Below are 14,413 nucleotides of genomic sequence, written 5' to 3'. Positions count from 1 at the left end.
GAATGTAAAACCGATCTCTGGACAGATACCCGAAATTTATGACTAGTAATACAAAGGTTGAACTAATGAGGGAAACTTACATACATACATTTCGAAAAATTTGGCAACACTTCTTATTTTTGCAATCTGTCAACATACACTTAATCCTCAGTTTACGCTTGAGATTTTGATGCTTAATTCCAACATCAATATGGTTAGAGTAACAGGTAAAGGTAAATTAAGGTTGTACTCTACATGAACGGTTGGCAACCCTGCCAATCACGTGACTTCAAATGAATCATGCAGAAATCGACAGGTCCATGCTTTTGCCACAAAAATAGCTCCCAGCGCTCAACGTCACCTCATCCGATAAGCCTGCTCAGTCCTAATCTTATCAGACCCCTCCCGAAAACGCAAAAAAGAATGCAAAAGCTTCCGTATCAATGTGATAAGACCACCCCGTATCCACCTACCTTGATATTCGCCTGTTGCATCTGCAGAAACGTCGCAATCCCGTTGCGAACTCGGTTCTTGACGCCCCGCACCGTTCCCTTGTTGCTCCGGATCGTCGATGTTCCGCTGGTCAGGTCCTTGAAGCCGGCAAAGCTCTCGTCATCGTCGATGACCGACGACGAACAGCTGTGGTTGCCAGCCCCATTCAGGTGGACCGAGCCGTTCTGCTGATTCGGCGACTGCTGTTGTTGTTGCTGTTGCTGTAAAGTGGAATGTTCGTTGATGTGGAACTTGTAGAACTTGTCGTTCTCGAAACTGATCGATTTGTTCTTCTCGGACAGGGAGGAAATGCTCCCGGCGGAATTGGCAACACTGTTCAAACTGTTGATCTTCTCCATCAGGATCGAGCGCGTGGTTGTCATGCCGACCGGGGTGGACTCTTCGCGCGGTGGCGACGGGGACGGGACTTCGCGCGCGGCACTTCCCGTAGACGAACGTTCGCGGATGTCCTTGAGGAGCGAGTCCGGCAGGATTGAGACGATTTTGTGCTTTATCGGGATGATTTGGGGCATTTGGGGACACTCGGGGATAACATTTTCGCGGTCACTGTCACTGGTAGGGGTCGCGGCGGTCGATAGCGGTTCCGGAGTTTGCGGATTGGTCGTGACCACGGAAAGACTGTCCGAGACGGGTCCGAGGACACTGACGTTCCCGCAAAGCTGTGAGAAGTTGAGCGAGTCGCAACTCAGACTGGATTCGGATTCGTCACTGTCACTGGTGGTGTAGTTACTGCTGCGATATCCGCCACCGGGTTGATTAAGCTTATCGGACGGCGTCGGGCTTATCATCATGAGTGTGGCGTGCTGGGCAGCCGGGTGTTTCGGGGGCGACGGGGATTTTGGGGACATTTTTTTCGGGAGTGGCGGCGGAGTGACTTCGATATCGCTGCACGTGCCACTGTCGAGGGTGTCACTAGGAGAGCACTGCCCTGAGGACATCATGTAGTAGAGGTAGGTGGCGTTGTTGACGTCCACCAGGTCTGATTTGGCGCCATTGGTTGGCGACGCCGAAGGACTGGACTGCTTCTGGACCATTTCTACCGAAGGGGTAGGACTTGGCGATTGGCTACACTGATCCGGAGGTCCAAACGAAACGATCGACACTTTAGATTTGCACTGGTTCACAACACTGGCAGCACTACTGCTGTTGAGGTTGGTCACACTGATGTTGCCAACACCGTTAATTGGACTAGAACACTTCGATTGCACAATCTGAATCCGAACGACGTGCGACTCCTGATCGGTTACCACGGGCAACGACAGCGGCGGCGGCGGCGAACACGGCGACGATGGTTTCTCCTGGACGGATCCCAGCAGACTGCTGCCACTGCTGGGGTTTCCAAGGGCAACGGCACCAGCACCAGCAGATGATCTCAATGGAAACGCCTCGGCTCTTTCTTCTTTCTCCAACGACTCACGTTGCGAGACAAGTTTTTCTGCACTGGGCTCTGTGGCAGAGACGTAAACCGAAGCGGCTGGAACGGCTGCAGCCGAAAGCAGCAACTCCACGGCAGGGGGTAGACTGCTCGCCCCGTCCACCTGGTCCTCGTGCATTCGTTGGCTGGCATTTTGCAACGCTGCGAGGCTCGAATCGAGGCTGGTATAAACCGTTGTTTCGGCGCTTATCTGTATGGACGTTAGCCGATGATGTAGCGAAGCCGTTGAATCCATCTTTCTACGCGCTCTCTTCTCCTCTCGCGTGATCTCTTTCTTCGTTTTTTTTTCGAACCGTTGTGCAATCAAGCCCCCCTTTCTCTCGCTCGGAATTTTCCTCGCAAAGGAAAATCACGCTCTCCCTCTCTCACGAAACGAAACTTGGCACCCGGACCCGACTTCGTATTTACGTATTTATTGAAACCCGGTGCAACCAAGTTTCCAGAATTATGTCGCGTCGCACAGCCAATCACCGTGCGCCTACTGCGATGCGATCGCGTTATTATTGTTTACGTTTCCACTAGTACTGGCCTGGGCGGTGGCGCGGTAGCAGATCGCAGTCGGCGGCGACGGTTGCTTCGATCCGACACAAATTTATGCTGATTTGATTTTCTTATTTCCTTCTTCTCCGTTCGAACGCTGCTGGCGCGGAGTTTGTTTGCTTATTTTCACCTTTCGTTTGGAATTTGTATGCCACAGCAGTATTCGTCGTCGACTTCGCGGACTTATTCACTTGTTTTTCACTGACTAGCACACATTCACACACGGGCGCACGTTTGCGCATTCACTTTGCCGCGGCGGCATGCATGATCACTTGCGCGGTTGGCTCAGCGCCATTTAATGCTTTTGTTTTTTTTTCTTTTCTACGATTGGACGGCTGGTTGCGGAAACTCTTGAGAACGATCGAAACGACCTCAAGACAATGATTTTGCTGGTTGCTGTTATTACTATTGTTGTTGTTGTTGTTGCTGCTGCTACCGCTGCTAGTTGCTTTCTTCACCCACTCTCACGACGGCGATCGTCATCTATATGATGATTTTCAAGCACTCCGCGAGGCACTTACGATCGACGAAGTTTCACTTTCTGTCTGTCGTAATCTTCTTATAGATTTCGAAGCTGGCTGGTTTGTTTGTTTTTTGTTTGGTTTTCGTTCACTGAAACAGGTTACAATGGATTTCGATTTTTATTTGGGAATTAACATTCACTCAGTCGTTGTTGTCGTCGTTGTTGTTGTTGTTGGGGTTTGAGAATTCCAGTTCTGCCATAAACTGATGATGCACACTTTTGGTTCGAGGGATTGGTTTGGTTTGGAATGCAAAAGCGTCAAGATCGTAGAAAACCATACAAAAACAATTCCACAGCTCTGTGAGAAGGCAAAAGCAGTTACACCGTTTTGAAATGTTGGTGCCGATTTGTCTAAGCAAAACCGTTTGATGATAACATTATCACAACCTTTATCATTGCATGAATAACCGCCTTATGATATGGATGATACTGTGATGTGCATTTGACTGATATGAGTTTTGTTTGTCGTCTGTGCCCCCTCTTTCATCCTTCCCTTTCTCGTGTTTGTTTAGAAGAGTCAGGAAAAAAGAAAAGCTGGCTACGTCAATGGCCCTAGTTCGGTCGCAAGCCAGGTTTCATAATAAGCCTTTTCAGTTGACAGGTCCGTGTATGCCACTGTTTACAGCTGCTGAACAAAGGCGCAAACGCTTAACTAACATTTTCATAGAAGAACTGCCAAAGGTCCCCAAAATCAGCTGATTTTAAAGACAGACTTGTTAGAATCTCAAAATGGCCGCCACAATGGCCGACTTTGGTACCTACTCACGACTTCGAGCGCACAAATCTCTTTGTAAACAAAACTAACGCACTTGATCTTCTTATTTTAAACATATTACAATAAGCAAGAACAGAATATAAAATGCACTGTTGTTTGAAGCTTGCTTCTTGAGATTTGTGCATCTAAAGTTCTGATGCACTGTTGAAGCGGGATTTTAAGACGTTTGTCCTTAAACACCCGGGTGAGAGGCCGACATTTTAAAGAATCCAACATCTTATGTAAACATTTGTGTTTACAAAGCATCCCTAAGATCCCTCCAGGAACTTCCTCCGGGATTTTTTTTGCATTAACTACTTCTGCTTCAAGTATCCTTTCTGAGAATTCCTACGGTAATTTCACCAGGTACTCTTTCCGGAATTGTTCAAGCATTCTTTCGGAAATTCCTTTCGGGATGCCTCCGGGAATTTCTTCTGGGCGACTGTCAGGAATTGCTTTTCAGGAACTTCTTCTGGAGATTCCTTTGGGAGCTCTTGCCGGGGTTTCTCTCAGAACTTCTCCTAAGAATTCTTTCAGAAACTGGTTCCGGTATTTCTCCAAGAACTCTTTCCAGGATTCATTTAGGAAATCTTTTCTGCTTTCTACCAAATTCTACCTGGAATTTCAGCAGATCCTTCTGGAGTTTTTTCAGATGTTCGTAATGGAGATCCTCCTGGAGGAATTTTTTGAGTATTTTGAAGAATTCCTCCAGCAGTTTTTGTTTATGGAATTCCTCATGAAGTTCCTATAGGATTTCCTTGAGTAAACACAGGGAAAAGCATAGCTCCCTGAGAAATTACATAGCACAAAGCATCTCAGTCAGCAACGGACCATGCTCAGCTGAAAGTGAACACATGTAGATGTTACATAAACGTCGAATTGTGATCACTGGATCTTGTCTGAAGTGTGATTACCATCCTTAGGGCAGCTCTGATGACCTTCCGAGGCCACTAGTGTCCATTTCTATGAAAAGTGCATAACCTTAGGCTTACCTGCATTGGTATTGAACTTTATCATTTTCAAAGTCAAGTCGTTATGTATGGCCATTGAAAGTTGTTTAGGGTATAATGCACCCCAAAATATGGATATCTATTAAACTACCCTCCTGGAAGAACCCTACAAGGACTTCCAGCAGGAAATCCTGTCAGAATCCCAGTTGGAACTCCTGGAGAAACTTCTGGAGGAACCCCAGACGGAACTTTTGGAGCAATCTCAAGAGAAACTCCTGGGGAATTCCAGGAGGAATTCCTGAAGGAATTTCAGAAGGAACTTTTGGAGGAATCCCTGGAGGAACTTCTGGAGGAATTCCAGAAGAAATTCCTGGAGGATATCGTGGAGGAATCCCAGGAGGAGCTCCTAGAAGAATCTCAGGAGGAACTTCTGGAGGAACCCTTGGTGGAACTCCTGGAGGAATTCCATTCCTGCAGAAGGAACTCATGGTGAAATAATAGGAAGAACTCCTGGAGGAAAACATGGAGGAACTCTTGTAGAAATCGCAATATGGCTTCCTAGAGGAATCTCAGCAGGAACTTCTGGAAAAATCCCTTGTCTAACTTCTGGAGGAACCCCAGGAGGAACTCCTGGAGGAATTCTCGGAGGAACTTCTGGGGAAATCCCAGGAGGAACGCTTGGAGGAGGAAAACTCATTGTAAAATCCCAGGGGAAACTCTTGGAGGAATCCCAGGAGGAACTCTTTGAGAAGCCCCAGGAGGAACTCCTAGAGGAATCCCAGGAGGAACTCTTGGAGGAATCCCTGGAGGATCTCCTTGAGGAATTTCCGGAAGAACTTTTTAAAGAATTTCAGGAGGAACTTCTGGAGGAATCCTTGGAGGAACTTCTGGAGGAATCCCAGGAAGAACTCCTGGAGGAATCCCAGGAGTAACTTCTGGAGGAATCCCAGGAGGAACTTTTGGAGGAATCTCAGGAGGAACTTCTGGAGGAATTCCAGAAGGAATTCCTGGAGGAACTCCTGGATGAATTCCCGGAGGAACTTCTGGGGGAATCCCAGGAAGAACTTCTAGAGAAATCCCAGGAGAAACTCTTGGAAGAACACTCCAGAAAGAACTCCTGGAAAAATCCCAGGAGGAGCTCCTACAGGAATCCCAAGAGAAACTCCTGGAGATATCCCCGGAGGAACTCTCGGAAGAATCCCATGAGAAACTCCTGGAGGAATCCAATGAGGAACTGCTAGAGGAATCCCGGGAGGAACTCTTGTAAATAAGTTAGCATGAAAGGAAAGGAAGAACTGCTGGAAGAATTCCAGAAGCAACTATTACAGAAATCCCACGAGGAACTCTTGAAATAATCCCAGAATGAACAGCTGCTGGAAGAATCCAACGGACATAACTCCTGGAGGAGATCTCAGGAACAACTTTTGGATAGATTTGGAAAAAATCACACCTGGCAACAGCTGGCGGAAACCTAGGAACAAATTCGATAGGAATCCCAAATACTGCTTCCCTGGAGGGGTCTCCTGGAATAATTCATAGGAAGTCTAAAAATAAACCTCCTGAGGAATCACTGCATAGTAAAACGGCTTCAGATTGTTTCGGATTCTCACTACTTATGGCTGAATCCGCAACTACGTCCTATCATCCTCAGCTACTCCACTTAAATTTACTGATTTTCATTCAGTTGACCCGAAACCCAAAACGTAAACACCAGTTTTGACAAAGCAAATGCTATGTTCGAAATTCGAACTTACTTTGAGTAAATTACAACTTTATTCATACGGATTTGAGTAAAAGCTCAAACAGTTTACTTTGCTCAAGCTAGGATGGTCTTGAGTAAATACTCATCTTCATTCATATCACTTCGTCCCCTTAATGCTAGAACTAGGTAACTGGTTTTGCGAAATCACAAGAAATTTGTTTATATCTGAACGTACACCACAATAAACACAAGTTTGTCAATTGAAAATCCGAGAACACATATTAATTCAACTTTTAAGACCAACAAAGAGTTTGTTTTATACCAGGGGGAGTTTTACCAACTATTTTTATCCGCACTTTCCAAAACGAGTTACCTAGTTCTAGCATTAAGGGGGCGGGCGACTTATTGTTTGGGAAGTCTGGAGCAACATTTGAAAAGGGCATAAACGCATTGGTAAACAATAATTTCGCACGTTGTTGCTGAGCCTCCCTCAACTTATCCACACAAACTAAAACCGTTATCAGAAAAAGCAAACATCAATCTTTCGGATAACGGTGTTCTTTTGCGTGGGTGAGCTGCTGTTAGGCCCTACGGATCATTTTCGAAAAAAGGTCCAAGACCTCTTGGGCCATTTGCAAATGCTGCTTCCATGGGTAGCTCCAGGTAATCGGAACATCCGGCATAATGGTAAATATGCCCAATAATGTGGTTTCTCCTGCAATATTTATTACCATTATATTTTCAAAATCTTCAGAACATTGCTCTTTCTAGGACTCCTCCAAGAGTTTTAGTTTTTCACGAGAGGGCATTCCTAGAGGTATCCTGGAACTCTTGGAGGAATCCATGGAAAAATTACTTTATGAATCTCAGAAAGAATTCCTGTAGGACTTTCGGGACGAATCGCTAGAGGAATCTTGGAATGAATTGGTTGAGAAATCTTGGAATGAAATCCCTGGAGATATTCTGGAAGAAATTCCGGAAGAAATCCTGGGAATTCTGGAAGTATTACAGAAGGAATTCCGGGAGAAATTTCAGAAGGAATCTCTGGAGAAGTCTCTGAAGAAGATCCTTTAATCTCATTCGGTATCGCAGAAGAAACTCCTGGAAGAATCGTAGAAATAGCTCCTTGAGGAATTCCAGAAAGAATTCCTGGAGGAATCTCGGAACCAATACCTAGAGAAATCTCAGAACTCTTGAAGAAATGCCGGGAGCAATCTTAAGACCAATCCTGGAAAGAGTTTTTAGAGGAATTCCAGAAATAACACCTGAAGGAAACCTAGAACACCCTTTTTGGGAAACTCCTGGAGGAATCCCAGAGGGAACTTCTTAAGGAACCCTAAATAAATTCCTCAAAGAATCTAAACAAAACTCCCTGAGAAATCCTGGAAGAAATTACTGGGGAAACCAAGAAAGGGATACCTGGAGGAATTCCAGAAAAAATGCCTCGGAAGTTCTGGCGGAATTTCAGAAGCTCCTAGAGAAACACCACCAGCAAGACATAAAATAGCAGACTTCTCAGTAGAATTTAGGCGGCCACGGATGCTTCCAAGAAATATTTGACGATTGTCCACAAATTCTTCAAATTGTTCTAGGACTTTTCCTGGGATTCCCAGGAAGTTCTTTATGAGATTCTTCCGGGGGTTCATTCAGGATTCTTCCAGAAGTTGCCTCTGGGGTATTCCAAGAGTTACTTCTGATATTTCTTAAGAGGTTCCGTCTGGGATTCTTTCAAGTGCTCTTGCCGGAATTCCCCCAGAAAACACTCCCGGGATTCTTCCAGAGATTCTTTCTAGGATTTCTTAAGGAATACCTTCTAAGATTACATCAGATGTTCCGGGATACCTACAGAATACCTTCCAAAATTTATCTAGAAATTAATTCTAAGATTTTTTCAAGAATTCCATCTAGGATTACCCCAAAAAAATTTCCAGAGATTCTTCCAGGTATACCTTCCGTAGTTTCGCCAGAAATTTATTCTTGAATCCCTCTAGGATATCCTTCTACGACTCCTCAGGGAGGTCCACCTGAGATTCTTTTTTGGGATACTTCAGAAGTTCCGCCAAAAACTTCTTCCAGGATTCCTCCAGAGACTCTTTCTGGGACATCAAGAAGAGATTTCTTCGGGAACTTCTCATCGAGTCAGAGTCGGAGTTTCATCCCAGATTCTCCTAACAGTTTCTTTTGGGATGTCACCGGATTTTTTTTGACTTCCAGATGGAATTCTTGCAAATTCTAGCAATTTCACCTGGAATTCCTCCAGGAATTCTTATCGATTTTTTTCCCGAGATTCCTCCAAAAATTGCTTTCAACAATCCGTAAGAATGTCTTCCTGGAATTCCATACAAGATTCTTCCCGGAGTATCTTCTGGGATTTCTTCAGGAGTTCTTTCTGAGATCCTTCCAGGAATCCTACAAGATCCCTGTCAAGAACTTCTTTCAGTATTCCTTTAGAAGCTTCCCTAAGATCCCTCCAGGAACTTCCTCTTGGATTTTTTTTCAGTAACTACTTCTGCTTCAAGAATCTCTTCTGAAAAATCCTACGGTAATTTCACCAGGTACTCTTTCCGGGATTGTTCCAGGATTCTTTCGGAAATTCCTTCCGGGATTCCTCCGGGAATTTCTACTGGGTGACTGTCAGGAGTTGCTTTTCAGGAACTTCTTCCGAGATTCCTTTGGGAGCTTTTACTGGGATTCCTCTCAGAACTTCTTCTAAGAATTCTTTCAGAAACTGATTCCGGGATTTCTTTAAGAACTCTTTCTAGGATTTATCTAGGGAATCTTTTCTGCTTTCCACCAACAGCTCCGTCAGGAATTTCTGCGGACTCTTCAGGAATTCTTTCAGATGTTTGTAATGGAAATTCTCCTGGAGTTTATTAGGATTTTTTGGAGTATTTTGAGGAATTCCTCCAGCAGTTATTGTTTATGGAATTCCTCGGCAAGTTCTTATAGGATTTCTTAGAGAAAACACAAGAAAAAGCATCTTAGTTATAGCTCCCTGAAGAATCACATAAGGGAACCCTAGAGGGATTCTAGAAAAAGTTTGTGGAGAAACTAGGGAATACCTGGAAGAATCACAGGCAAAATTGCTAAAGTAATCCAAGAATGAATAATGCTGAAGGAACATCGGATATAATTTCTACAGAAATCTACGAGAGATTCTCTGGAACAATCCCAAGGGAACCTCCTGGAAGAATTCTTGTAAAAACTTTTACCGGAATCTCTGACGGAACTTCTTAAGGAGTCTCAGAAGAAACTCCTGGAAAACCCTAAAGGGAACTTCGGAGGGAATCTCAAATAAACCTCCGGAAGAATCTCATTAAGAGCCTATGGAAGCCCAGAAGAAAGCTCCGGAACAAATTTGTGGACAAACCGCGATGAATTTCTTAGGGGAATCCCGAATGAAATTGTTGTAAGTAGAATCCAGCGTCTTTCACGAAGCACAGAAGGACCGCGAGTGCCGGAATCCTGTACAGCTACCGTGGGCCCTCGTATGCTGGGCAGACACCGACCATGTGTTCAACAGAATTGTTGACTCCGCCAATTTCTCAGGACCGGTGGAAAGGAATACCTCCGAAGTGATGGGGCATCCCGGTGTTCGCAGTCTTCATATGATGATCTAATCCTTCCGACTCCCATGCCCATACCCTGGGAAGACAGCTAGCCATCGGTGTATGGCTTTCGTATGTAGTACGGAGTAGTTCGGCGACGGATTGCCGTAGCTGGACGAAGTTGTCCCCGGCACTGAAATTGTTTTGAATATTGCATTCGAATATGAACTTTGACCCGTGCCAGTCGCGCCCTTCGGACCAGTAAGACTTGGCGGTTGGTGGTAGTGTAACACCGGCAATGTGGTAGAGTAGATTGTTAGCCTTTTCTAGCAGGTAGGTCCTTGCATTTTCTGTGGTATTCTCCGATATAGCGACAGACTTGCAACAGAGGACCGCAACTGTTCGATAGCGGAAGGGCAGAAGGCCTGCATCAATACATGCGATAGGTTCAGTAGACGTTCGATAAGTGCAACATGTTTACGTTTCACTTACCGAATGAAATTCGATAACTGACGTTTACTGCTGAAAGCATTAACTCCTTCGGCAGCAGATTGGCTGGTGTGGATGCTCTCTAGAAACTTTTCCCAAGAGGTCCTTTTTGCTTCACATATGGCTTGCCGGCAGTCATTACGCAAAGAACGGCAGCAATCCAGCATCGCTCCCAAGGGGTTTCAGAGGTGATCAGTGGCGTTAAAGGGTGTTTCAAGCGGATTTGTTGGATTCAAGAAGATTTCAGGAGCGTTCTAGGGGAAGTTCCAGGGGGTTTCAAAGGCGTTTTAGGAACATCCCAAGGGGCGTCAGTGGCGTTCCAGGAGCTTTCAAGGGATATCAGGAGTGTTGCTGGGGATTTTGGGGGTGTTCTTAGGGATTTTAGGAGTTTCAAAAATTTTCAGGCGTTCCAGGAAAGCTCCACAAAATGTCAGGAAGTTTTGGCATTGCAGGGGTATTTTAAGGGTTTGATGAGTAATCCATGAAGTTTCAGGGATTTTCCGGGGACGTTCTAGGAGTTTTTAAGATGTTTCAGTGGCATTCCAGAGTGATCCAGGGATTTCTGCAACTTTACAGGGGTGTTCCAGGGGATTTCAGGAGCGTTGCAGAGATGTTCCAGGAGATTTCAGACGGTTCCGATAATGTTCAGGGGCGTTTCAAACGTGTTTCGTGTTGATAGGGCATTTCAGAAGGCTTCATTGGCGTTCGAGGGTTTTCCAGGGATTAACAAGGGGATCATACATGTTCCAGAGTGTTCCAGTGGATTTCAAGTGCGTTCCACTGGTTTTCAAATGGTTTCAAGAGCGTTGTTGGGGGTTAAAGAGCGTTCCCGGGTTTCGGGATTATCAAAGACCTTAAAAGTGTTTCGAAGCTTTCAGACGGGTTCCAGGGAGTTTCAGGGGTGTTGCAAGGGTTTAAAGGGCGTTACAGGGTGTTTTAGGCGCGGTTTCAGAGGTTTCCGGGAGGTTTCAGGGGAGTTCTTGGGTTGTTCTAAGGATTTCAGGGGGTTTCAAAGGCGTTCTAATAAACCTCAGGGGGAATTAAGGACGTTTCAAGAGAACTCCGAAAGGTTTCACTATGTTTTAGGCGTTTTTAAGGCGTTTTAGGGGTATTCAGGGGGATTAAGAGGTTTTCAGAAGGGTTCAGGTGCGTTTGAAAATCCCCTCAATTTATCTGAAATGATGATGATGAACCTGGGCGTGTTAGTGGAATACCTGTAATGCCTTGAAACCCCTCTGAAACTTCCACTTAAACGCAATTGAAATGCTCCTAAAACTTCTGAAACTTCCTGCAAGGCGTTGAAATGCCGTGGTAAGCCTTAAAATCACCCTGGTACGCCTGAAACCTCATAGAAAGCTTTCTGAAACCTCCGGAAACCACTTCTAAAGTGCTCTGAAACGCATTTAAATCGCCTGAAATCCCTTAAAGCGTTTTAATGCCTTGAAACTCTACTCCTGAATCATCTAGACACACTTTTATACACTCTTGAAATAACTCTGGAACCTAATTCAGAACATTCCGAAACTTCCGGATAGCTCCCTACATCACCTCTTCAATCCAACGGAAGTTCCTTTGGAACCCTCCTAAAACCCCATGGAAAGCCTTGATACACCTCTGAACCACGCCTGAAACCCCCCTGGGAAGCTCTCTGGAGTGTTCGGAAATCCCTTCGATACCATTCTGAAACTTCCATGAAATTTAAATATGAAAATCCAACAAATTTGTGATAACTGTTGTAAACTATTCAATGATTAGCGAGCATTGGCCAACATTAGGAAGAGCTATATAGCTTGAGGATGCGTTCAATATTTGGGTTCCAGACTACCGGTACAAATGTTTTACTGTCACTTCGAACAAGGAATTTAAGGGAAAGTTAAAACCAATGGGAAGTAGGGTGGCCCACACTTTTATGAAAAACAAACATATCGAAAAATGCCAAGTCTTACCTCCTAAATTAGTTGTTTTGGACTTCCAGAAGCTACGATCAAAATTTGAGCAAAATCGGTTGAGCCTAAGGGGGCGCTCAAAACGCTTGAAGTTTGTATGGGAAAACATGGCCAAATGTATGCAGAAATTTTAAGTTTTTGAATTTTGCCGCTAGGTAGCGCTGTAAGCGTTCAATAAATAAACCCTTTGGTATTATTGTAGGTGACAATATACCAAAGAACTTCGTCGAAGACCGCGAAGTGATTCGATGGCTGTGAAAAAAGTTATGCCCCAGGCAAAGTGAGGCAAAGTATTAATATTTCATTATTGATATTATTCCTTTACATGTATTGGAAAAACAACAATAAAGTTTATCCACACTTTACCTAGGGTATTACTTTTTTCACAGACGTTAGATCACTTTGCGGTCTTCGACTAAGTTGTTTGGTATATAATCACCTACAATAATACCAAAGGGTTTGATTATTGAACGCTTACAGCGCCACCTAGCGGCAAAATTCGAAAACTTAAAATTTCTGCATACATTTGGTCAAGTTTTCCCATACATACTTCAAGCGTTTTGAGCGCCCCCTTAGGCTCAACCGATTTTGCTCAAATTTTGAACGTAGCTTCTGGGAGTCCAAAGCAACTGATTTAGGAGGTAAGACTTGACATTTTTCTAAATTTTTGTTTTTTATAGAAGTGTGGGCCACCTTAATGGGAAGTGTAAAAAATGACTGGATTCAGACGTCAACTGGATATTTTTCTCCTACAGTGCAATTATGCACGAAAACACAAATCAAAACAAAAATTCCAGCACTAACTGTTCAACAAATCGTTGAATAACCCTAGTTGTCCATTTCCTTAGAACATTCCTTCAGAGGAGGGCCAGTGTCAATTGTATTGACAAAAAGTTGCATTTTGTTTGGGATAGGCAACTTTTTTTTTCTCACAAAAAAGTTCAAGATGCTGTAACTTTTCATAAAGTGCATTGAAAAATCTTAAATTTTGACTGCATGTCAACCTATTATATGTGCATCATTGGTATAAATTTGGGCTTAATTGGTTGATATTTCGCGAAGCTAGAATCGTTCTCGTAAAAAACTATTTTTTAGACAACTTTTTTGATATGTCATATCTCGAAAACCAGCAAACCGAATTATATGAAATTTTGAACGTTTATCAACAATATATCGATACTAATTATGACCTTATAGAATGTAATATTTTCTCACGACGAATAAAGTAATAGTGGTTTGACATTTTAACCCAGATAGAGGAAAAGAATCCAAATTTACAATAACACACAAAAATCACTAAATATGTTCTTCCTTTAATCCAAATAGGCTCTAATATATCTTATTAGACAAAAGTAGAAAATCTTTGGATATCGAAACTAAAAATTTATCACATTGATGTAAAAAAATTACGGTTTTTCGAAAAAGATCCAAAAAGTGTCAATCTAGGGAATCGCGCTACTTGGGCGGTGGCTTCTATATTCGTCTGTTTTCCACTATAACTCAGTCAATCTTGAACCAATTGACACAATTCTTGGAATGCGATGAGATAGGTATAGTATCTACCCGTGTACAAAATTTCAAGTCAATCGGTTCAAAATTGACCGAGTTACAGTGGAAAACAGAAGAAAATAACAGACGAAGAAAACCACCGCCCAAGTAGCGCGATACCCTATCACAACTTTTTTCAACGTTTTAAAAGTACCTATGTTTTAAAGCCTTTTCAAGCATTGATAAACGTTAAAAATTTCATACAATTCGTTTTACTGGTTTCCGAGATATGACAGTTCAAAAATAAGTTGTCTAAAAATAGTGTTTTACTAGAACGGTTCTAGCTTCGCGAATGATCAACCAATCGAGCTCTAATTTATACCAATGCATTGCAATGGTGCACATATAATAAGTTGACAAAAAGCTAAAATTTGAGAATTTTTGATGCACTCTATTAAAAGTTACAGCTTGTTGAACTTTATAGTGACAGAAAAAAAGTTGCTTATCCCAAACATTTTGGCCACCCCTGTATGTCATATTATCGTG

At 43.5% G+C, this 14,413-nt stretch overlaps 1 protein-coding gene across 4 annotated transcripts in view; it reads right to left on the bottom strand.

Annotated features, from left to right (window-relative positions):
• Positions 1-14,413, bottom strand: part of LOC109397890 (glutaredoxin domain-containing cysteine-rich protein CG12206) — a 258,145-nt gene that overhangs the window by 231,197 nt on the left and 12,535 nt on the right. For all 4 annotated transcript variants that reach the window (XM_062844450.1, XM_029854763.2, XM_062844449.1 and 1 more), the window contains exon 2: positions 453-3,079. In XM_062844450.1, coding sequence (XP_062700434.1) covers positions 453-2,162 — 1,710 coding nt within the window. In that variant the 5' untranslated portion in view covers positions 2,163-3,079. The remainder of the gene's footprint in view (positions 1-452; positions 3,080-14,413) is intronic.

This window comes from Aedes albopictus, chromosome 1 (assembly GCF_035046485.1).
Source record: "Aedes albopictus strain Foshan chromosome 1, AalbF5, whole genome shotgun sequence".
In the NCBI taxonomy this organism is placed as follows: domain Eukaryota; kingdom Metazoa; phylum Arthropoda; class Insecta; order Diptera; family Culicidae; genus Aedes; species Aedes albopictus.
This window is presented reverse-complemented; position numbering and strand designations above follow the sequence as displayed.